Raw genomic sequence first — 22594 nt, 5'->3', positions numbered from 1 at the left:
TAATTTATAAACCTAAATATAATTGTTAACTAGGCTTATTAACTTTTGAACTTTACTTTTTAACTTTTCAATTAGCTTTTTTCCCTCTTTTTCTTGACTTGTTTTTTCTTTTTTTAATTTAATTTCCAGTAGGTAATATATATAATTCAAGGGCTCATCTAATTGGTCAAATCCCAAAATAAGATGTACAGCCATTTACAGGATCTTTATTGAATGGCTGGATATAAATGTTATGCTTCCAGACCTCACTGAGGGATGGGGGGGGCGGGGGAGCATAAAGGGTTAATCACACATTTAAAAAGGTTATCCCTTATTCCATTTTTTTCCTATTAAAAATTGCATCTTCTGAAACTGCATTTTCGTTTTGGTTTATCTGTTCATCATTAACTTTCGCTTGACCCTTCTGGTCCCTGAGCAAACAGGGAACCAGTGATGGGTCCAGCAACAGCACGGCAGGGAGCCCATAGAGCGAAAAAGTCTCATCTTTTGCTGTTTATCATTAAAATTAGCAAGAATTTTAGAGCAGCCTAAAAGGAATATGAACGTTTCAGCCGTTTCTTTTCAGTTATCACTAAACTTATCTGAATTAAAATTATTTTTAACTTGACTCTTAGTTTTACTATTTTCACTGTTTTAAAAATAAGATTTAAAAACCTAATCCACAAGCATCCTCATTAATTTGCCCCTAAATGATCACGTTATATATGTTAACATTATTTATAGGCTGCATCTAAAAATAGCAAAGAATATGCTGATATCAAATAGATTTTTAAAAACGCGGTATCGATCTATTTTACTTTCAAAATCTCGGGAAATTTCATCGTTCTGTTACAAACTCTCGTGATATTTTGCAAATTCTTGTGAGATTTTGTTAGTAAAATAGATCGATACCGCGTCAATGTATCAACATATAAAAATATGGCAAACTTTTGTGAATTTTCGGGGGATTTCGTAGCATAACGATGACATATAGCAATATTTCATTAGTAAAAGAGATTGATATGGTGTTTTTAAATGGCAATATATCAGCATATGAAGATATTGGGATATTTTAATGTATCAATATTTTTTCCCTCGTCTTTAGAAGTTTTAAAGTCTGTAAAAAAGAAGTTTTTGAGGAAGAAGAAGAAGTAGTATTTTATTTTTTTTTTAGACTTTAGAAACTCAGAAGCTGATCAAATATCGGGTTAAATATCGGTGGGGTGACCGATGTCCGATATTCAGTTTCAAGGCCGATACCGATAGGGGGCCGATTATATCGTGCATCCCTAGTATTTAGTTACTCTTTCCAGTAACTAACACCACAGGGCTAATCACATCTTTATTTGATCCTAATTATCCTAAAATAACATCTCTTAAATAACTGCCCAAAAAAATATAGAACTTTCTCTACAAGGAAAAAAACAAACCTGAAATGATGATTAGAAGTTATTTGAACTTTTAAAGTTAAATCAGAAAACATGTGTACCAGAATATACAAATAAAACATTTTAATAGTGCTCACACATCGTGGTAGGAAAACCTTTGATTCCTTGTTTAAACACTTACTTCCTGCTATGTTACTGCAAGTGCAGCTTTTCAAATGTACAATATTCTTTACTCCAAGGTTCTATCGAACATGGCCTCCTTTCAGTATTTTCACAGGTTCGTTTTAGAATTGAAATGTAAACAGAAACTTCAAGCTGTAAGTAGAAAATGTTCTTCAGGTTCCAGAAGGAGAAACGTCTCCCCAGGAAATAAATAAGAAGATAAACCCAGATTTTAAGGTCGGTCTGAAAACGGTGCGTTCATCCCTGCAGGTCAGAAGCAAAAGGTGTTGATGCACAACAATCATTAAAAAAAAAAAAAAGTGTAAATGTTTGGCTTATTTTATTTTGGGTAAATTATGAATCTTAAATAAATTAACCATAATGTGGACCTATGAGCCTTCTGTCTTTGATTTGTTTTCTCTAATGTGCTTTAAATAAAAGAGGTTTTTGAGAAATGAAAAGAATAAAAAAAACGTCCCTTTGAGTGAAAAACAATGAATGAATTCTGGCAGCGTTGGAATCAGTCGCTGTCGTATTCCTCTATGATCTGATCCTCTTCCTCCATCAGATCCTGGTTTGTGGGAAGTTGGGGTTGACTGGCCTGTAAACTTTTCTCCGCCTCGCCTTCATCCTCATCCTCTTCCTCCAGCTCCTGGCCCATTTCTTTGTCTCTTAAATTCTCCAGTGTTAACCTATAAACATACAGACAAGAAATAAAAAATGTTCAAAGTTTTCAATTTAAATCTTTTTGCACAGAACTAAACCTGAGCAGTGTGGGGTTAAGGGTCTTGCTCAGGGACCCAGAGTGGAGGCTAACCGCTAGGCCGCCACTCTCCAAACAATAAAGTCATGTTTCTTTATCGTCCTCAAACAAAAAGATGCTCTACTGATGGTGGCAGGAAATGGGTTTCTTTGATAAACTTATTTAATATTTTTTTCTATTCAACAAGAACAAAAGAGGAAAAATTTTTTACTCCTAAACCAAAAGACGGCACAACTAGGAGGAGCGTTTAGGCATCCAGATTGATCATTTCCTTTGAAACCAAAGCATCTGACCTAGCATGCAGCCACAGCCGCTACATCTAGTAGCCTTTGATTAAACAGCTGCTTTTAGAGTCTGTGGAGAAGCTTAAAGTCTGCTGCAGTCTGGCCTCATTGACCTGCCTCACAAGCATCTAAAGCTTTCCTCCCTGTACGGTCTGACATACAAACCTATGAATCTTTCATCCAGGCCTCTTTGGATGAAAATAAAGAGTGCTTTTTATTGACTTCAGCTCAGTTTTAACGCCGTCCTTCGAGACCTGCTAGCCCTGAAGTTCATCAGCACCGCTTTGCTCCTGGATCAGCCACTTTCTCACCAACACAAATATATTGTTCTTTCTGATTTTCTGTACAGAATAGCTTCAGACGCTACTGTGATCATCTACCGTTGCTTTCAAAAATATACAGGTGCTGGTCATAAAATTAGAATATCATGAAAAAGTAGATTGATTTCAGTAATTCCATTTAAAAAGTGAAACTTGTATATTATATTCATACATTACATACAAACTCATATATTTCAGATGTTTATTTTGTTTAATTTTGAGGATTACAAATGACAACAAATGAAAATCTCAAATTCATCATATCAGAAAATTTGAATATTACTGAAGACCAATAAAAACAAAGGATTTATAGAAATGTTGGCCAACTGAAAAGTATGAACATGAAAAGTATGAGCATGTACAGCACTCAGTATTTAGTTGGGCCTCCTTTGGCCTGTATGACTGCAGCAATGCGGCGTGGCATGGAGTCGATCAGTCTGTGGCACTGCTCAGGTGTTATGATAGCCCAGGTTGCTCTAATAGTGGCTTTTAGCTCTTCTGAATTGTTGGGTCTGGTGTATTGCATCTTCTTCTTCACAATACCCCATAGATTTTCTATGGGGTTAAGGTCAGGAGAGTTTGCTGGCCAATTAAGAACAGGGATACCATGGTCCTTCAACCAGGTACTGGTAGCTTTGGCACTGTGTGCAGGTGCCAAGTCCTGTTGGAAAATGAAATCTGCATCTCCAAAAAGTTGGTCAGCTGCAGGAAGCATGAAGTGCTCTAAAACTTCCTGGTATGTGGCTGCGTTGACCCTGGACCTCAGAAAACACAATGGACCAACACCAGCAGATGACATGGCACCCCAAACCATCACTGACTGTGGAAACTTTACACTGGACTTCAAGCAACGTGGATGAAGTGCCTCTCTTCTTTTCCTCCAGACTCTGGGACCTTGATTTCCAAAGGAAATGCAAAATTTACTTTCATCAGAGAACATGACTTTGGACCACTCACCAGCAGTCCAGTCCTGTTTCTCTTTAGCCCAGGCAAGACGCTTCTGACGCTGTCTGTGGTTCAAGAGTGGCTTGACACAAGGAATGCGACAGCAGAAACCCATGTCTTTCATACGTCTGTGTGTGGTGGTTCTTGAAGCACTCACTCCAGCTGCAGTCCACTCTTTGTGAATCTCCCCCACATTTTTGAATGGGTTTTGTTTCACAATCCTCTCCAGGGTGCGGTTATCTCTCTTGCTTGTACACTTTTTTCGACCACATCTTTTCCTTCCCTTCGCCTCTCTATTAATGTGCTTGGACACTGAGCTCTGTGAACAGCCAGCCTCTTTAGCGATGACCTTTTGTGTCTTGCCCTCCTTGTGCAAGGTGTCGATGGTCGTCTTTTGGACAACTGTCAAGTCAGCAGTCTTCCCCATGATTGTGTAGCCTATAGAACTAGACTGAAAGACCATTTAAAGGCTTTTGCAGGTGGTTTGAGTTAATTAGCTGATTAGAGTGTGGCACCAGGGGCCATCAATTTTGAACCTTTTCACAATATTCTAATTTTCTGATATGATGAATTTGAGATTTTCATTTGTTGTCATTTGTAATCATCAAAATTAAACAAAATAAACATCTGAAATATATGAGTTTGTATGTAATGTATGAATATAATATACAAGTTTCACTTTTTAAATGGAATTACTGAAATCAATCTACTTTTTCATGATATTCTAATTTTATGACCAGCACCTGTACACTACCGTTCAAAGTTTTGGGGTCACAGTGAAATGTCGTTATTCTTGAGGGAAAAGCACTGTACTTTTAAATTAAGATAACTTTAAAGTAGGCTTAACTTTAAAGAAATACACTCAATACATTGCTAAAGTGGTAAATGACTATTCTAGCTGCAAATGTCTGGTTTTTGGTGCAATATCTACATAGGTGTATAGAGGCCCATTTCCAGCAACTATCCCTCCAGTGTTCTAATGGTACAATGTGTTTGCTCATTGGCTCAGAAGGCTAATTGATGATTAGAAAACCCTTGTGCAATCATGTTCACACATCTGAAAACAGTTTAGCTCATTACAGATGCTACAAAACTGACCTTCCTTTGAGCAGATTGAGTTTCTGGAGCATTACATTTGCTCAAAATGGCCAGAAAAAGGGAACTTTCATCTGAAACTCGACAGTCTATTCTTGTTCTTAGAAATGAAGGCTATTCCATGCAAGAAATTGCTTAGAAATTGAAGATTTCCTACAACGGTGTGTACTACTCCCTTCAGAGGACAGCACAGTTTGAGAAACAGACGCCTCACAGGTCCCCAACTGGCATCTTCATTAAATAGTACCTGCAGTAGCCCGTTTGTGCTGTCCTCTGAAGGGAGTAGTACACACCGTTGTAGGAAATCTTCAATTTCTTAGAAATTTCTCGCATTATTGCTGCAAAAAAAGTTATCTTCATTGAAAAGTACAGTGCTTTTCCTCCAAAAATAAGGACATTTCAATGTGACCCTAAACTTTTGAACGGTAGTGTAAGAAAATAGTTACGCTGCAAAGCGACTTCCCATATTAAACATTTCCGCATGGAACCAGGCTGGTTTGTTTCTATCCAATGAATTGATGCTGATAAAATTTTTTTATTCCAAATAAGTATTTTTTTCTTAAATTAAGGAGGAACCTGAGACATAAAGCAAGTGTAACAAGACAATTTACATTTAAAATGAGAAAAAAAACAATTGCATTGTCTTAATTCAAGTGCATATTATCTAATAATCTTAAAATAAAAATACTCATTTTATTAGCAAACTATCTCATTTACTAATTAAATTAAGGGTAAATACACTTAATTTAGGAAATTTTTACTTATTTCTAGACTGTTTTTACAGTGAAGATATTGTCCTACACTTAAAAAAAAGAAATGCAAGTCAACTTTTCCTTGAAATAACCGAATTTTCCCTCTTTTTACTCAAATGAATAGTAAATTCCCAGTGTAAAGCATCTCTTTGTTTTCGCTCCAGTTATCTTCATCTGTGTCACTAATGATGTGAAGAAGATCACAGAATCATCAAACCTGTACCTGCCAGAGCCTCTCCTCAGCGACATCTGACCCACTTCCTGGAGAAACGCCGTCTGTGCTGAGAAGCAAATTAACGGATGAGCAGCAACATTTGTTTTCTGTTCCTAATTTATGCTTCAAATCTTAACAACTCATCATCAGGGAACATTTTTAACAAGGATGGTAAAAAGATAAAATGCAGAACAGGAATGAAGCACGTTTCACATTTAAACTGCTTTTAACATTTTATAGGAACGGTTTTCTGTTTTACAGTAATAAGTTAATTTAATTAATGTCTGATTCAGTATTTCCTTATATGTGGATGACTTTAATAAGCTCGCTGTGGTACCTTGGCTGCTTGTAGGGTGGGAGAGTTTGACCAGGAACGGCAGCAGCTGAGTTTGTAGGGCAACTGGCGTGAGACTGAAGCTCCTGAACAAAGACTGGGCGGCCAGGCAGTTATTCTGATGCTAGAAAAAGAAATATAATCTTTCATCCACTTTGGTTCATCATTTTCAGTCAAATAACTTCAGAGATGTGAAGAGGGAAGCATAACTATGACCAAACCTGAACTTTCAACTTCATTTTTTCTGCTTTATTGTTGTCGTACCTGTTTGCTGATCAGATACCAGCCTGGTTTGTGCAGCGGTCTGAAGCCAACAGGAAGCTGCCTGGAGTTGGAGTGAATTAACCCCCTGGTTGCCACGGACGATCCATAATCCTCCATAATGTGACGGATCTAAAAACACGAGAACAACAGAAGCTTTAGGACGTTGAAGCTTTGCTGAAGCTCCGAATATTGTTGGAGAAAGAAAACCACAAGTTTATAAAGACCTCAGTTTTTAAATAAACCTTTTCAGGAGGTGGTAGTAACTAATCACATTTATTCAGTTATATTATTTGAGTAACTTCGAAAAACAAATGTACTTTTAGTGTTTTTACTTTACTGCACTTTTTTACCTTCACCTGAGTATTGCTAAACTATTGATTTATAAAGTGACTTCTGGTTACTCTACCAAGCATGAGCCGTCCGAGAACAATGAAAAGTGCTGAAAACAAACATTTCCTAAGATAAATGCAGTACATACTGTAAATTCAATTGAAAAGGGAAATTAAAGATTGATTTCTATATTTCTAAAAAACAAAAGAACAAATGAAAAATTTCAACGGAAACAGGAAAACTTCCTCAGACTGAGCTGAAGATGCAGTGAAGCCAAAAACAAGAAAAAACATTACAACCTATAGAGACTCCTTGAACAAACTTAAAATAAAATTATATATATATATAATATCATTAAATATATAGGGGTGGTCCGTTATGAGCGTTAAACGAGCTGCTTTAACGCCAGACTCTTATCGGGAGTTTTAAAGCAATATCATCGTTAATCTATTCTCACAGTTGGATTGGGAGCTGGGTTTATACTAATGATGACTTTCACCTTGATATTTTAGCACGGATTTATATCTGGGGGTTAGGGTTATTGTGTCATGTTCTGTTAATAAAAGACTCTGCTGTTCTGTTGGGGGGCAGAAAGGTGCTGAAATGTGAGCAGGCAGCCTTTCTCCTCCTGCAGGAAGCCGTGTTTGAAAATCCCTTGGTGTGTAAGATTCATTTTTTGTCCTATATGAACTCACAATTTTTTGAAGCTAACAAAAGCTAACAAATCTCCTCCCTCAGTGGATCGCCACAAGCTGCTCGAGTTCGTTCTCCAGGCGGTCACAGGTGAACAATCTTACAAACTACCTGCGAGGCAAACTTGATTAACTGAGAAGTTAATCAAGCTGACGTGTGTGTCAGATTTTTGGAGACACTATATTGTAAAAGTTGGACATACATATATATATATATATATAGATGTGGTCAAAAGTGTACCTACACTTGTAAAAAATCATAATGTTATGGCTGTCTTGAGTCTTCAATAAGTTCTACAACTCTTATTTTTCTGTGATAGAGTGATCGGAACACATACATGTTTGTCACAAAAAACAGTCATAAAATTTGGTTCTTTCATACATTTATTATGGGTCTGCTGAAAATGTCACCAAATCTGCTGGGTCAAAAATATACATACAGCAACATTAGTATTTGGTTACATGTCTCTTGGCCATTTTCACGGCAACTAGGCGCTTTTGGTAGCCATCCACAAGGTCCTGGCAAGCTTCAGGTCGAATGTTTGACCACTCTTCTTGACAGAATTGGTGCAGTTCAGCTAAATGTGATGGTTTTCTTGCATGAACCTGTTTCTTTAGCACTGTCCACATGTTCTCAATGGGGTTTAAGTCAGGACTTTGGGAAGGCCATTCTAAAACCTTAATTCTAGCCTGGTTTAGCCATTCCTTTACCACTTTTGAAGTGTGTTTTGGGTCATTGTCTTGTTGGAACACCCAACTGCGCCCAAGACCCAACCTTCGGGCTGATGGTTTTAAGTTTTCCTGCAGAATTTGGAGGTAATCCTCCTTCTTCATTATCCCATTTACTTTCTGCAAAGAACCAGTTCCACTGGTAGCAAAACATTCCCAGAGCATAATACTACCACCACCATGCTTGACAGTAGGCATGGTGTTCCTGGGATTAAAGGCCTCACCTTTTCTCCTCCAAACATATTGCTGGGTGTTGTGGCCAAACAGCTCAATTTTTGTTTCGTCTGACCAGAGAACTTTCCTCCAGAAGGTTTTATCTCTGTCCATGTGATCAGCAGCAAACTTCAGCCGAGTCTTAAGGTGCCTTTTCTGGAGCAAGGGCTTCTTTCTTGCACGGCAGCCTCTCAGTCCATTCCGATGTAAAACACGCTTGACTGTGGAGACTGACACCTGTGTTTCATCAGCTTCCAAATCCTTGCAGACCTGCTTCTTGGTGATTCTTGGTTGACTCTTGACCATCCTGACCAATCTCCTCTCGGCAGCATGTGATAGCTTGCGTTTTCTTCCTGATCGTGGCAGTGACACAACTGTTCCATGCACTTTATACTTGCGTATAATTGTCTGCACAGTTGCTCTTGGGACCTGTAGCTGCTTTGAAATGGCTCCAAGTGACTTCCCTGACTTGTTCAAGTCAATAATTCGCTTTTTCAGATCCACACTGAGTTCCTTTGACTTTCCCATTGTAGCTTTTGTAGCTGAGTCTAATCACTGGGTCAAATGAGCCCTATTTAAATGGGCTCATGAGAAGTCAACAGCTGTAGTCAATCAGAATCACTTAGAAGAAGTGAAGAGGCCATGACATGAAGCTAATTTGATTGACACAACTCGCTACATCACCAAAGTTGACAAATTTTGTTGCTGTATGTATATTTTTGACCCAGCAGATTTGGTGACATTTTCAGCAGACCCATAATAAATTTATGAAAGAACCAAATTTTATGACTGTTTTTTGTGACAAACATGTATGTGTTCCGATCACTCTATCACAGAAAAATAAGAGTTGTAGAACTTATTGAAGACTCAAGACAGACATAACATTATGATTTTTTACAAGTGTAGGTACACTTTTGACCACAACTGTATATCTGTCCAAAGTTGGACATACATGTGATTTGTATCACATGTATGTCCAACAAATGTTCTAGAGACAGCGCACACATATCAGGGATATATCAAATGAGCAATTTTAATCTAGATTAATTTCAAGATTACAGTGAGATTAATCTAGATATAAAAAGAAAAACAATCTATGCCAACCACTGATAATTATATATAAATAATATTATATAATATAATACACTAGTTCCCTCTGGGATATAAAACATTTAAATGAAGAAAGAGAACCAATGGATGGAACCAAGGTCTTTATATAAAACCACCATAATCCCACCTAATTATGGGGCTGAAGGTCACTTTCTGTTCCATTAATTTATTCAAAGTGTTAAAATCCAGAGATTCAAGGAGGGAAAATTCCTGGACCAGAGTTCCAACTAATGCTGAACTTAGATCCTCTCTGTTTTGTTTTTTAAAATTGTATCAATCAAATCATTTTTAAGGTGAAATATTATCTATTTCAGGACTAACCGGCCAATTTCCTATGAGAAGATCCGCATCAGAGAGATAATCAGAGGCTCTGTCGACATCGGCTATCTCAGAGAAGAAGTCCAGGTAATTCTGATGAAGGCAAAGGCTGAAAAACTCTCCAGAAGTCTGCGAACGCTCAACAACCAGCTGAATAAAATAAAAATGAAATGAAAAAAAACAGCGTAAACATAAACAGAAGAACATCAGAATGATGTTAACTTGACTAAATAGGAGAAAACTTTACCTCAGGTTGGACTAGCAGTACTTCTCTATGATGATGCAACAGGTGACGCGGTAAGCCTGGTTCAGAGGCAGCTTCAGCGTCATTCACATCTTCAGGATTTCCACCTGATGATCAAGTCAACCGATCAATGAATCATCTGACTCCCACATTAACAGACGTTTGATTTGATCGTTCTGGGGCTGGATTGTTGCACGGCTGCAGAGCTTTGTTCCAACAGTAACCGTGAAGCTCAGTGTACAAAATATGTTTTCAGATGTCATTACCCGTAAAACTGGGTGGAAAACATCCCTGCATCTAAGATAGCAGCTTTTCCATGTGAAAAACAGTCAAATACTGCAGTGAAAAGGTGTGGGTACTTACCAACGCTAATCAAAACACCTTTTAGGCAGATAAAAAAAAAAAAAAACTAAAAGGCACCGCCACAAAATGCTAAATATGTGGATTGAATAAGGATCCTTCCACCTCAACATTATCATAATTAAATATCCTCCATCTTTAATAGGAAAACCAGTAACCAGCTGCTAAATGTTCCCATCCTGCCATAGCTTTACTCACGCTTGCAGTGCAGAATCTTCCCCAGCGCCCTGAACAGGAACAGAGACGCATCTCTCCCACCAACAGCCTGGAGCTCTTCCTGCTCCTTTGCTGGTTTCACGCGTTTCGCCCTCCGTTTTGAAAGGGAAACATTTCTTTCTGTGGACGCTGCAGGGGGTTTCTTCAAAGAACTTTTTGTTTTTTCTGACAAAAAAAACAAAACAAGAAAATAACCAAACTCCACTTTTCAAGACAAGTTTTCATCTACTGCATCTCCTCTAGTGTGAAATAAAGTCCTCACCTGGGAGACAGGAAAACTGGAGACTATTGATGGCACTCCGAATGTCCCCAGATGATCCTGAACAGAGTATCTCCAGCTCTGCTTTATCAGGAACAAACAACCTCTGGTGGCTCTGCTGAAAATCAGAGGATCATTAAATCATTAAATCATGCAGGTAGAAAAAAAAACCCTCCCCATTTGTGATGCTTTGTTCACCTTTTCTGCCTCCGAACATAAAATCCTCTTCAGAACCTTCGTCATTGTTGTTGGAGAAACTGGATTAAAGCTGGAATGAAGGACATGAAACAGGGTTACTATGGTTACATTGTTTTAAAACTTAAATTTGATACTTTAAAAAAACTGAAACCGGAAACTTATTGAAATTTGTTTTGTTATTTCAATGAACTTTGGGTCGCCTTTCTAGTCGAATTCTTCACTACACTCAGAACTATAACAGCAGCCAATAAAAGATACGAGGGGCGTTCAATGAATTACGCCCCTGATCCACTTCCAGTTGTTTGAACTAGCTGAAAGTTTGCATGTGCAATTATTTATATCTCTATATATTAAGAGGCAAATTACAGCTCTGGACTAGTTGTGGTTTCTGATTTAGGGGTGTTTACAATGTCTGCAACATGAACCTGATGCAGCTGATGTGAAGCTCCTCCTGAATCTCCTGAGGGAACAAAGAGCGTAAGCTGCCTTCTCCTCTGGAAGAGCCAGATACTATGAACACCAGCGGACACTGACTGCTCTTCACAAAGACTCTGGAAGAAAGAGAAACAAACAAAATAAAGAGAATCAATGAACGGCTCATATGCAGCTTTACATAACCGTTCTTCACCAAATAATAATAATCTTTCTGCAGATATATGACATGACGACCATTACAGAGTCCAGAACTGAGAGCAATGATCGGTAAACTACCAACTACCACCAGACTGGACCTCATGACCAGAACTAGAACCAGACTGGACCTCAGGACCAGAACTAGAACCAGACTGGGCCTCAGGAACGGATCTAGCACCAGACTGGGCCTCAGGAACGGATCTAGCACCAGACTGGGCCTCAGGAACGGATCTAGCACCAGACTGGGCCTCAGGAACGGATCTAGCACCAGACTGGACCTCAGGACCAGAACTAGAACCAGATAGGGCCTCAGGAACGGATCTAGCACCAGACTGGGCCTCAGGAACGGATCTAGCACCAGACTGGGCCTCAGGAACGGATCTAGCACCAGACTGGGCCTCAGGAACGGATCTAGCACCAGACTGGGCCTCAGGAACGGATCTAGCACCAGACTGGGCCTCAGGAACGGATCTAGCACCAGACTGGGCCTCAGGAACGGATCTAGCACCAGACTGGGCCTCAGGAACGGATCTAGCACCAGACTGGGCCTCAGGAACAGATCTAGCACCAGACTGGGCCTCAGGAACGGATCTAGCACCAGACTGGGCCTCAGGAATGGATCTAGCACCAGACTGGGCCTCAGGACCAGAACTAGCACCAGACTGGTCCTAAGGACCAGGACTAGAACCAGACTGGGCCTCAGGAACAGAACTAGCACCAGACTGGGCCTCAGGAACGGATCTAGCACCAGACTGGGCCTCAGGAACAGAACTAGCACCAGACTGGGCCTAAGGACCAGGACTAGAACCAGACTGGGCCTCAGGAACGGATCTAGCACCAGACTGGGCCTCAGGAACGGAACTAGCACCAGACTGGGCCTAAGGACCAGGACTAGAACCAGACTGGGCCTCAGGAACGGATCTAGCACCAGACTGGGCCTCAGGAACGGAACTAGCACCAGACTGGTCCTAAGGACCAGAACTAGCACCAGACTGGGCCTCAGGAACGGATCTAGCACCAGACTGGACCTCAGGACCAGAACTAGCATCAGACTGGGCCTCAGGAACAGAACTAGCACCAGACTGGACCTCAGGAACAGAACTAGCACCAGACTGGACCTCAGGACCAGAACTAGCATCAGACTGGTCCTAAGGACCAGGACCACCAGCAGTCCCTTTTTATTTAGTTTCAGAAACATGTTTATCTTATTAACATTTTAACTGACCTCAGGATATCATGAAAGCTGTGAGGCTGGCGGTAGAACTGGTTTGGAAAATCCTGAAAAGAAATAAAAATATGAATAAAAGGATGAAGTGATCCAGGATTTCATGTTAAAAAAAATAACATTACAGCAGTTTTACTGACAGTGTGAGAAAGAAACAGACGCTGGAAGTATAAACAAAGTCAAAGTTCAGTTGAACAAAGGAACCACAGAATAGGCTTTGTTGATGCGACGGGCAAATGAAACCCATATCCAACTTTTCACAGCCATCTGAACAGATGGTCCAAGGCTCAAGGTTTCAGGATTATTTCACACCTTAAAAAGAAGGTGCTGAAACTTGATTTAATCCGGATTAGGGGTGACCGATTGCTCCCATTTTAAGTGATGATAAGCGTAGATAAAAAGGAAAAGTTGAGGGTAAAATCCAAAGACCTGAACAAAAGAAGTAGCTGTTGTCGGGTCTTATTTCTGTTTTATCTTTTATTTCTTGTAAACATTGTGTTGTTGTTGTTTTTTTTTAGGACTAATAAACATTTGAAATAACATTCTCTTATCCTGCACCTGTTCCTCTTGTTCTGCCTTATTTTCCTGTCACTTTGTTAAGCCTGAATTATGGAAAAACAACGGATATTTAAATTCTATTCTATTATTTATCCTTATAAACTAGTTAATGATGCAGGGATTTCTGTATTATAAACATGGTTTCCTTGTGCAGGTCACTTCTTTAGCTTTAAAGACTGAGTTACATTTGCTGCTGTGTCACCATGATCAGAGCAAACACTGATCTAAGGTATTAGGGGCTGAACTGATGGCACATTGTATGAAGACAGGTAAAGGTTGCTATGGAAACATACATACATTATCTGAGATACTGTAATTTTCCATACATCACATTAAATTAAGTCCTTATATCACAATAAATCCTGATAATATCAGAGAATAGGATTGTTTTTGCAGCTGTGCTCAGCGATAGAGACCAGACTGCTGCTCAGGTCTGAGGTTTAGTAGCCATTATTTAAGCTCCTCAGAGTCAACTTTAAATCCAGAACTCAACAAGCTGAACTCAATGAAGAATGGTTTACGTTTTTTTACAAGTTTGTTTTCCTGAGAATAATTGTTACTGTCAATGTTTGCTTAAAAACCCGTACAGTGACGATGAATAAATAAAATACAACAGGAAAAGAGCTGTGGTCCATACCTCCACCAGGATGAGCCTCTTGTCTGTAGCTCCTCTCTCACCTTTCATCTTCAAGCATTTGTATTTGTTAGCTCTTAGAAGAAACTCCTGAAACTGTGCCAGCTGAGAGCTGTAAGAGAAGCCCTCTGATCTCCATTCTGCAGAAGAAATAAAAAAATCCAAAGACTGAGAACTACACCGCATTACTATGGGATTCCCGCCCTTTTAGTGGTGAAATTAAAACCTCTGTTTTTATGTCCCTCTCATCAGTGGTTCCTCCAGTTAGCTTTAAGGACCGTTTCTCTATGTGTCTCACCTGACTGACCGCTGAAGTACGGTTCTGCACTAGACGGGTTAGTCCACTCCTGAACTCTGATGCCCATCTCCAAAGACAGAACTCTGACCGTTGCAGTTTTTCCAGAACCTGATGGTCCAGTTAGAATTAAAATACCCCCCTGGAACACAAACGAAGTCAAATGTCAAGTGCATGTTTATAGATTCTGCAGACGCTTCCACTCAAAGCAATTAATTAACATGTCAGTAAAAACATAGGGACCTTGGAGTAACAGAGACAACATGATTTATAAAGGCCGGATATTGTTTGATCAGAACATCCAATCAGAAGTGAGGATTCAGTATTAATGCAGATTTTGTGTGTAATCCGGTCAGCTTCTTTCATTAATGATGTTGTCTCTCAATTACCTTTGATGTATTTGTGTGGTCTCTCATCCAGGTCTCAACTTCCTCAATCTTCTTTTTGTGGACAGCGAGTTCATCCTGTGGAAAGAAAAAAAATGTTTTAAGACAGACATTGTTCTGCTAAATGATTCTAAATAGAAGTTAAAAAACACCACAATAAGGAAGAGAAATACTCTTCATGCTTATTGTACAAAATCTGAAAGAATTATTACAATAGCCGTTTTATTCATAACATTTATATTAAACATACAGCTACAAAGTGCTGTAAAGGAGAACAACAAAAAGAAAAAAACACTTGACATTAAGATTTCTAGGTTACATGTGGCAGTTTCAAAAATTTTTTTTTGCATTTTGAAAGATAGAGACATTACATCTTTTTGCACAGTACAATGAAATCTGACCTCTGCATTTGATTCTTAGGAAGCTTGGAGCACCTGGGGAGCAGCCTGGGGCTGAAGGGTACCGAGTAGTTGCAGTTTTCTCAAAATGCAAGCAATGCTGCTATAGGCTTGGCCTGCTGGAGGACACAAAGACTACCTTTTTTCTCTATAGATTATTCTACTTCTATTCTCTATTTTTGCATTATTTCAATGACACCATCATTGAAGAGGCATGAGCTGGGATGCTGGCCTCTTCTCATTCTCTAGACAATCCACTTGGTTCTTTCTCTTAATGGTCAACTATGTGTCTCTCCTAGACCAGAGAGAAAATATCAAATTGAGGTTTAATAAGCAAACTGCAGAGATTCCTGATAGCAGCTTTTGTTTGTTCAGGTTGGCAAACTGGGGTCTCTCTAGAACCTTCATGATGTGGGATGTCAGCAGGTCTGTGGTTAGCTGGTCAAAACGTTAAAACATCTTGTCTTATGAAAAGCATTAAGTGAACAACTGAAGGAATGTTTGCAAACAAGAGAGAAAAGCTTATGTCCGCCGATACAATCAGCAGCCATGTTGAATGGAGGAGTTGGGTATTGCTCATGTTGCCTTGAACTTCTGAATCAGAATTCCAACTTTCATGGCGTTTCAGATGATATGTTCAACTCAGAGGTCAGAAATGATGGATAATTCTTAGGGTTTAGGATGAAGGTGGAGAGTTTGAGAGGAGGGGGCCTCATACTGTTAAAGATGTGGGGGAAGAGCAGACAGTCCATCAGCTCTGGTTGTCAAACAGGAGATGATGATACTTATCAAGTATCAACTTGGAAGCAAAGTGAATATAATGATGTAGTTATTTTATGATTTCTAGGAACATCCTGCCAGAACCAGGTTAGACCTTCTCAGTTAACATCCCACCATTGCTGCAGTTTTCCCCGCTTGCATCCATAGAGGTTTCTTACTGGTTCTGGTTGTCAGTTATCAGTCCTGTTTCTCTCATATCAAACTGACTTTTGATCATTTCTCTATTTGAACCATTTTATTCTAACCTCATGGATGATTATGTGTGAAAACCACCAGAAGATCAGCAGGTTCTGAAATGCTCAGGACCAACCGCTCCGCCTCCAACTACTCTATTAAATCTTCCTTTTCCCTTCCTTCATCTTGATGCCAACGTCGAAATCCAGAAGCTTGATTGTTTTCGAATGAGGAGGTGCTGCAGTGATTTTGGGCTGATGTGTGATCTGTGTCCCTCAGTGAGTCGTCAGGGAGAGGAAATGACGACATTTCCAGAATCATTCAAAATGTTTCCTGCAGTAATAAAACTCACCAGAACAAACTACTCACTTTATAAAGGAGAATCGCTCTGAAAATGTTTCAATACATAAATAAATCATGATAAATAAATCATATCTTCTCATGAGGTGATTTCTGAATAATTCATCAGAGCGGTGAAGCCGAATGACATCACTGCTGCCGTTTACCTGTGAGCAGGGTGAATATTTGTCGACCCAAGGCTTATCTAGATCTCCTCCATCGCCGTCCTCCTTCCTCTTCCTGGACCTCTCGTCTCTGATCTGTTTGTCTCCCCTCTTGCCAAAACAAAACCTTTGTTCAGACGGATCCAAGAAGGATGGATCCACCCAGCTGTTTACCTGAGATGTAGCAAAAATAAACAAAAAATGAGTCAATTAGATTAAGATGTTAGCGACCAAAATCTGTCAATTAAACCTGGTGGAGTCTTATAAATGTATCAACGACATTAGAACAATAAAATGATTGATAAAGAACTATCAATTATATACTAATTATATACTATTATTACTATAACATCAATTTTAGGAACTTAATGGCGTTTAACAAAAGATCAAGGAGGAATCTCCATGCAGCTTGTAGATCTAAACCATCCGGGTTTATCAGCACCGCTTTGCTCCTGGATCTGTTACCTTCTCACCGACCTGCTCCAGGTGGCGAGGATAAGAAAACTCACTTCTGCTCAACAGCGGCGCACCACAGGGTCGACTTCTTAGTTCTGCCCTCTTTACACAGGATCCACTCTGCCTTCCACAACTCAAACATGGCTGAATAGTTTGTGATGATGGCCTCATGTAAGGCTGGGTGATACAGCTTAAAAATCTGATCTCTGATTTTTTTCACTACTGAATCATATTCATTGATTTTTTTTTTTGTTTATCTTCCATAATATATATGACAAAATACATATTTTGCTTTAAAAAAATGACTGAGACCAGGAGGTGAGGATGTATTTATATGCATCTGATTCTGTGTCTCAACAGCATCAATAATGGTCTCTTAAAAACAATTGATCAGAACAAGTCTCTTGCTTTTTTTAAAGGGTTAAAAGAACGTCATACAGGAAATAACAGAGGAAGGTCAAAGGTCAAACACTTTGTTCAGGGAAAACAAATTGGGTTTTTATTTGTACACAAAACTTTTGCATTTATTAATAAATCTTTACAAAGTTTTAAGAGACGATAAGAGTAGAAGCGTGACGGAGAAGCCTGGAAGACAAGGACGCCGTCTGTCCCCACTGTCTCTGTTGGTTCATAGAACTTCTGATGCACAGGGTGAGCAGGTAGATCACATCAGAGCATCGTGCTTCATACAGTGTGATCTGTACCTGCGTGCAACGACTGAAATAAATCGCACAGTGTATGCCCGGCTTAAAGTGGCTGATCCATTCTCACTATCATTGCAACCCCAACCCCTGTACAGGAGAGCAGTAAACCTCGCCTATTCAGCCAGGCCAACAATTCCCTTTAACGACCCCCCTTTCAGAGACATAGACAGGTATGGGGTATTGCAAACTAACAAAAGAAGCCAAACGACCCCCATTCCAAAGGGATGGACCCGTTCGATTGTTTCAATTTGCATGTTTTCTAAACAAAAACAAGGCTTTGATGATCTACTGCATAAAACCTCAAACTTAACGCCATTTGTGACAGTTTGAATTTAAAAAGATTCCTGCATGGGAAGCGAAACATCTTCAAACTTGGAAAAAAAGACCAGTGGATTGTACTGTAACCTGGATGACTGATCTTCACCAACAACGTCTCTTGTCCTTCTTTCCCGGGTTATTTGAGAAGTGTTTGGATGTTTGAACCTTATAGAGGACAGAACAGCAAAGTTCTCCATGACGACGCCAACAAGCTGATGATGAAAGCGAGTCCACCATGGAGAAAGACTGACAGCTGCCTTAATGACCGTTTTTATCTCCACTGTGTGGAAAAACGGTTTCCTCTTAGTTTGAATCCAGGAGAGAATTGATGATCTTTAACATTTAGACAAGTTCATCTGCAGGGATTCACGGCAACATGATGATCGCAACTTCATCCAAAGTAATTTCATTCACACGTTTAAACTTAATTTCAATATCTCAGTTTTAAATAAACTGATTAAGACTTTTTAAAAATGATTTTCTTCAAATAGCAGCTCAGAGCATAAAGCTTTGACATCTGATTATTGGACACCAATTAGCAAGAAGTGTGTTTATCAACTCAAACAGTTCTGTCAAAATAAAATCTCAGAAATAAATGAGAAGTCATTTATCTGGTTTACAACTTTCCAGCAACAAGAAAGGAACATTTAACTAAAAAAGTTATGGATTACTAATTCTTAGAACCGTTTAGCTCATCAGTCATTAAGCAAATGCAGAAAATAGAGAATCAGGTGACCACCTGTATGTCAAGGGAGCAAGAAAATGTTATTTAAACAGACTTTGTGACCATATCAACATTATAAAATCACTTTTTACTTAAACTTATGATTTCAAGAAATTCTGCAGAGATCAGATGATGCTCAGGTTCTTATTCAATTCCTCCTTTAAGTTTCAGGGTCAAAGTTATTAAAACACGAAAGAAGTTAACATTTTATCGTAAATCAGAAAGTAAAGTGAAAACCTGCCCAAATTAAACTATTTAGAAACAGAGAGGTGTGTTTTTAAAAGATGTAGCAGCATTCAGGGGGAATCTCAGAATTGATCATCTGCTCTAAATAATGTTAAAATAATAAATAATTGGTGCAAAATAAACATCTCCAGCTGCTCTCGGTGTGAAATAACATGTGGTTAAATTCAGATATCTTAATAAGTCTTAATAAAAATTATCTGATTGAAAAACTTACTCGTTTTGAGTTTGTTTTACCCTCCAAGGAAAGCTTTTTCATGGTTGTCCGTGTTTTTGAGTTCGGTAGAAACATACTGCAGACAGACAAAGGTTCCGGGTCTGCCCAAAAAGGCAGCAACTAAACAAAATACCTATTACAATACATCACATCGTAAAAAAAGCTTTCTTCCACATGCTGCTTTACATCTTCCAGAAGAGAAGCCGTAGGTCTGTTCTTCCTCTGCCTCTGTTTATTGGCCTCAACAAACAGTAGGATGCGTTGCTGCCACCTACTGGACAGAGTGCTAACAGTAGACTGCACTAAAACTACCCACAAATGCATCAAAATATCTAATAATGAAGATGTATATCTAATCTATGAAAAATCTTACAATTTTATTTCAGGATTTTGTTTGATCAACACTTCTTTTAAATATTTAATTATTTAATTTCTTCTTTAGAGCCAATCTTTGAAACAATCCATTATTTCCCTTCTCCCCCATCATTTATTTCACAAAACTATTTTTTTGCTAATGATATATATATATATATATATATATATATATATATATATATATATATATATATATATATATATATGGAAAAATTCACTTATATAGATACTTCCACAAATCAGAAGGTATTAATTTTGTAAATGAATATCAAATTTATCAGTAGAGCAGAAGAGCAAAGGTCTGAGTATAAAGCAGAATGTAATTTTTATGTTTGGGAGTGGAGATTGGCTTTAAAGATGTGGTCTAGACTGGAAATAAGATCTAAACCACGACAACGGTGCTTCATCTGAGGCCACAATGGTAGGAATCAGGCATTATCATTCCAGCTCACCATCACTTGCTGCAACACCATTATGTCAAGACTAGATTTATGATGATCATCTTTGTAGCCCAGAATAATGGTGCAAATAATAACTGTCAGGGGGACAGACGTCTGCAGAGCCAAACTTAAAATTACCATAACCGAATTCAAATATTGTTGCATATTTATAAACAGAACCATACATTATCGAAGAACCAAAAAGCATCATGGCTCCTGGAAATTGCAGTTGGAAAAGCACAACAGAAGATTCATGCAAGTCAGAAAGTCATTCTTCCTTCGGGGGCTCCTCACACAGCACAGTTATGCTGTGAGGTTTGCAGGAGTTGAAAACAGCTGTTCAGGGTTAGGCTGTCAGATACGACTATTTTATTTCTCAATAGATTCCGATATTGCAGCTTTGAGAATTGACTCATACTGATATCGCCTCGTTACAATATCAGCATGAACTATACTTACTTTCATAATCAGTTTTGTGGGATGTGGGACAAGGGCGTAGGTTTGATTTCAACTTTGGTAGGGACACTATTCTTCAGTTTCATTGGTCCTTTGCAAAAATATGCATGCTCTTTTTTATGCTTAATGTGAGCTCCAGGGCTCATTTTGTTTAAAGAGAACAGCAGCATTTCTTACTACATTTACACAAATCTTATAAGCACTACATGCACTAGATGCTGTTTATCAATATTTAAAGCATCACTGGCTCTGATGAATGTGGAATTAGGACTTCTTCCACTTTGAAAAGGATTTCATTTAAATTTACCTGCTACTAAGACAGTGTCTGTTTAACCAAATATAGTTTATAATATGTGGATTTATCCTGTGTTTTCTTCTGAAGATAGAGAATTGTGCAGAGGTAAAACCCACTCTTATTTTTTTTATCTAATATGCTCTCTCTGGATCATGCAAAATAATACATTCAAGGGACAGCAAATAAATGTATTGTATTTACATGTGCACTGGAACTAGAAGAGGAACTGACACTGAGCATTTAAAGTATTAATACTAAAAGTTGTACATCTGGGCTGTAGTTACTCTGTGTAGCTAATTTCATGTATTTTATCTATGGCTGAAACAATTAATCATATTAACAAATTATTTAAATAATCGTGAACTAATTTAGTAATTGATTAATCGTAAACTGGAGTATAGGGCCACTAAAATGTGCCTTTAGCCGACAGAGCGACCCACTTAGAGCAGGAATTATACCAAGATTCTAAAAAATATGTAAACATTTTGCATTTAAGAAGTAAAAAAAAAAAAAGTTTTTGTCTGTCAATATTCTACAACCAGAACTCCTCCAAAGGAAACGTTTAAACGTTTCTGTTTCATCTGGTTTCATTTCATAAAAGATCTTTAAGGAGCGTTTGGCTATCTGATTAAAAGATAAAATAAAAGAAATCCTAACGTTGTTAACTTACATTTCTCAAGTTCCACAAATCAAAAAACTCTCTCCTGCTTCTTTACAGAACTCCAATCAGAAGCTTTCGCCTGTTTTAGCGTAGATAATAAGTTTTTTAATTCGGACTAGTTTCGTAGCCCAATATTAATTTATTTTAGCGTCTTTTTTTCCGCGCTCCAAGCACCCGCGCGCGCGCACATACAGACTAGAAAACACGCAAACAGAAAGAGAGAAGGCGGAACTTAAGGCAGAATAATCTGAGAGTTAAACCGCGCAGCACAGTTGATGCGCTGCTATGTGAAAGGGACAGGAAAGAGCAGCAGCTGCAGCTACCAGGCAGAGAAGCTGCGAGAGGAAAAGAAGCGGCTGCTGTATAGTAAATTATAAATATGTTGTTCACATCCAATTATTGGTAGGGACAAATAGGTCCATCCAAAATTTTGGTAGGGACATGTCCCTATGGTCCCTATGCAAACCTACGCCCATGATGTGGGATGTTAGGTAAGGCTTGATCAACAACAATAGGTATGAGGAAGACTGACCCATGTGCTATTAACATCTGATTAACTTTAAACGTTTATATCAGCAGGTGAATATCTGAGATTTTAGATGTAAGTTGATATAATCCGATATCTGACCTTTTTTCAAAATCAATATTTAATAATCAGGACATCACCTGGTTCAGAGCTTCATTTCGCTTAATTAATTCAAAAAGGGCATCAGCTAAACTGAAAGAGAAACATGAAAATCAAATGAATACCAGAAACTTCATGATACAAATATTGCATAATAATAATAATTAAAAAAAAATCAAAAACCAACAAACAGTACCTGACATGTTGCCATTCCTTTGCATGTTAGTCTTAGACAACTTTTATTGTCTCTGTGTATTTGTATAAGAGTGTAAACTAAATTAAAATTTGTTTAGTACAGTTTTTAGACAGCAAATGAACCTTTCTA

At 38.5% G+C, this 22594-nt stretch overlaps 1 protein-coding gene across 1 annotated transcript; it reads right to left on the bottom strand.

Annotated features, from left to right (window-relative positions):
- Positions 1 to 1475: 1475 nt before the first annotated feature.
- Positions 1476 to 19648, bottom strand: rad17 (RAD17 checkpoint clamp loader component). The gene is made up of 16 exons (XM_038294127.1): positions 19418 to 19648; positions 16759 to 16929; positions 14904 to 14978; positions 14518 to 14656; positions 14223 to 14359; positions 13028 to 13080; positions 11595 to 11720; positions 11170 to 11239; positions 10975 to 11089; positions 10695 to 10877; positions 10140 to 10243; positions 9896 to 10042; positions 6501 to 6629; positions 6240 to 6360; positions 5912 to 5969; positions 1476 to 2221 (listed from the first exon to the last, which is right to left on the bottom strand). The coding sequence occupies exons 1-16, from the start codon at positions 19490 to 19492 to the stop codon at positions 2050 to 2052; spliced, it is 1875 nt and encodes a 624-aa protein (XP_038150055.1). The 5' UTR covers positions 19493 to 19648; the 3' UTR covers positions 1476 to 2049.
- Positions 19649 to 22594: the final 2946 nt, after the last annotated feature.

The sequence above is a fragment of the Cyprinodon tularosa genome, unplaced genomic scaffold, assembly GCF_016077235.1.
Source record: "Cyprinodon tularosa strain WSP-4 unplaced genomic scaffold, ASM1607723v1 ctg334, whole genome shotgun sequence".
Lineage (NCBI taxonomy): Eukaryota > Metazoa > Chordata > Actinopteri > Cyprinodontiformes > Cyprinodontidae > Cyprinodon > Cyprinodon tularosa.
Note: the sequence above shows the minus strand (reverse complement) of the source record. Positions and strands in the feature narration are given on the sequence as shown.

Bases quoted from the DNA above. Each gene is read 5' to 3' on its own strand.
- rad17 (XM_038294127.1), bottom strand. From the start codon at position 19,492: ATGTTTCTACCGAACTCAAAAACACGGACAACCATGAAAAAGCTTTCC. The intron at 10,244-10,694 runs GTGAGTAAAGCT...CTTGATCATCAG, and splicing joins GAAGATTCTGCACTGCAAGC to GTGGAAATCCTGAAGATGTG. The intron at 10,043-10,139 runs GTAAAGTTTTCT...TATTTTATTCAG, and splicing joins TACTGCTAGTCCAACCTGAG to CTGGTTGTTGAGCGTTCGCA.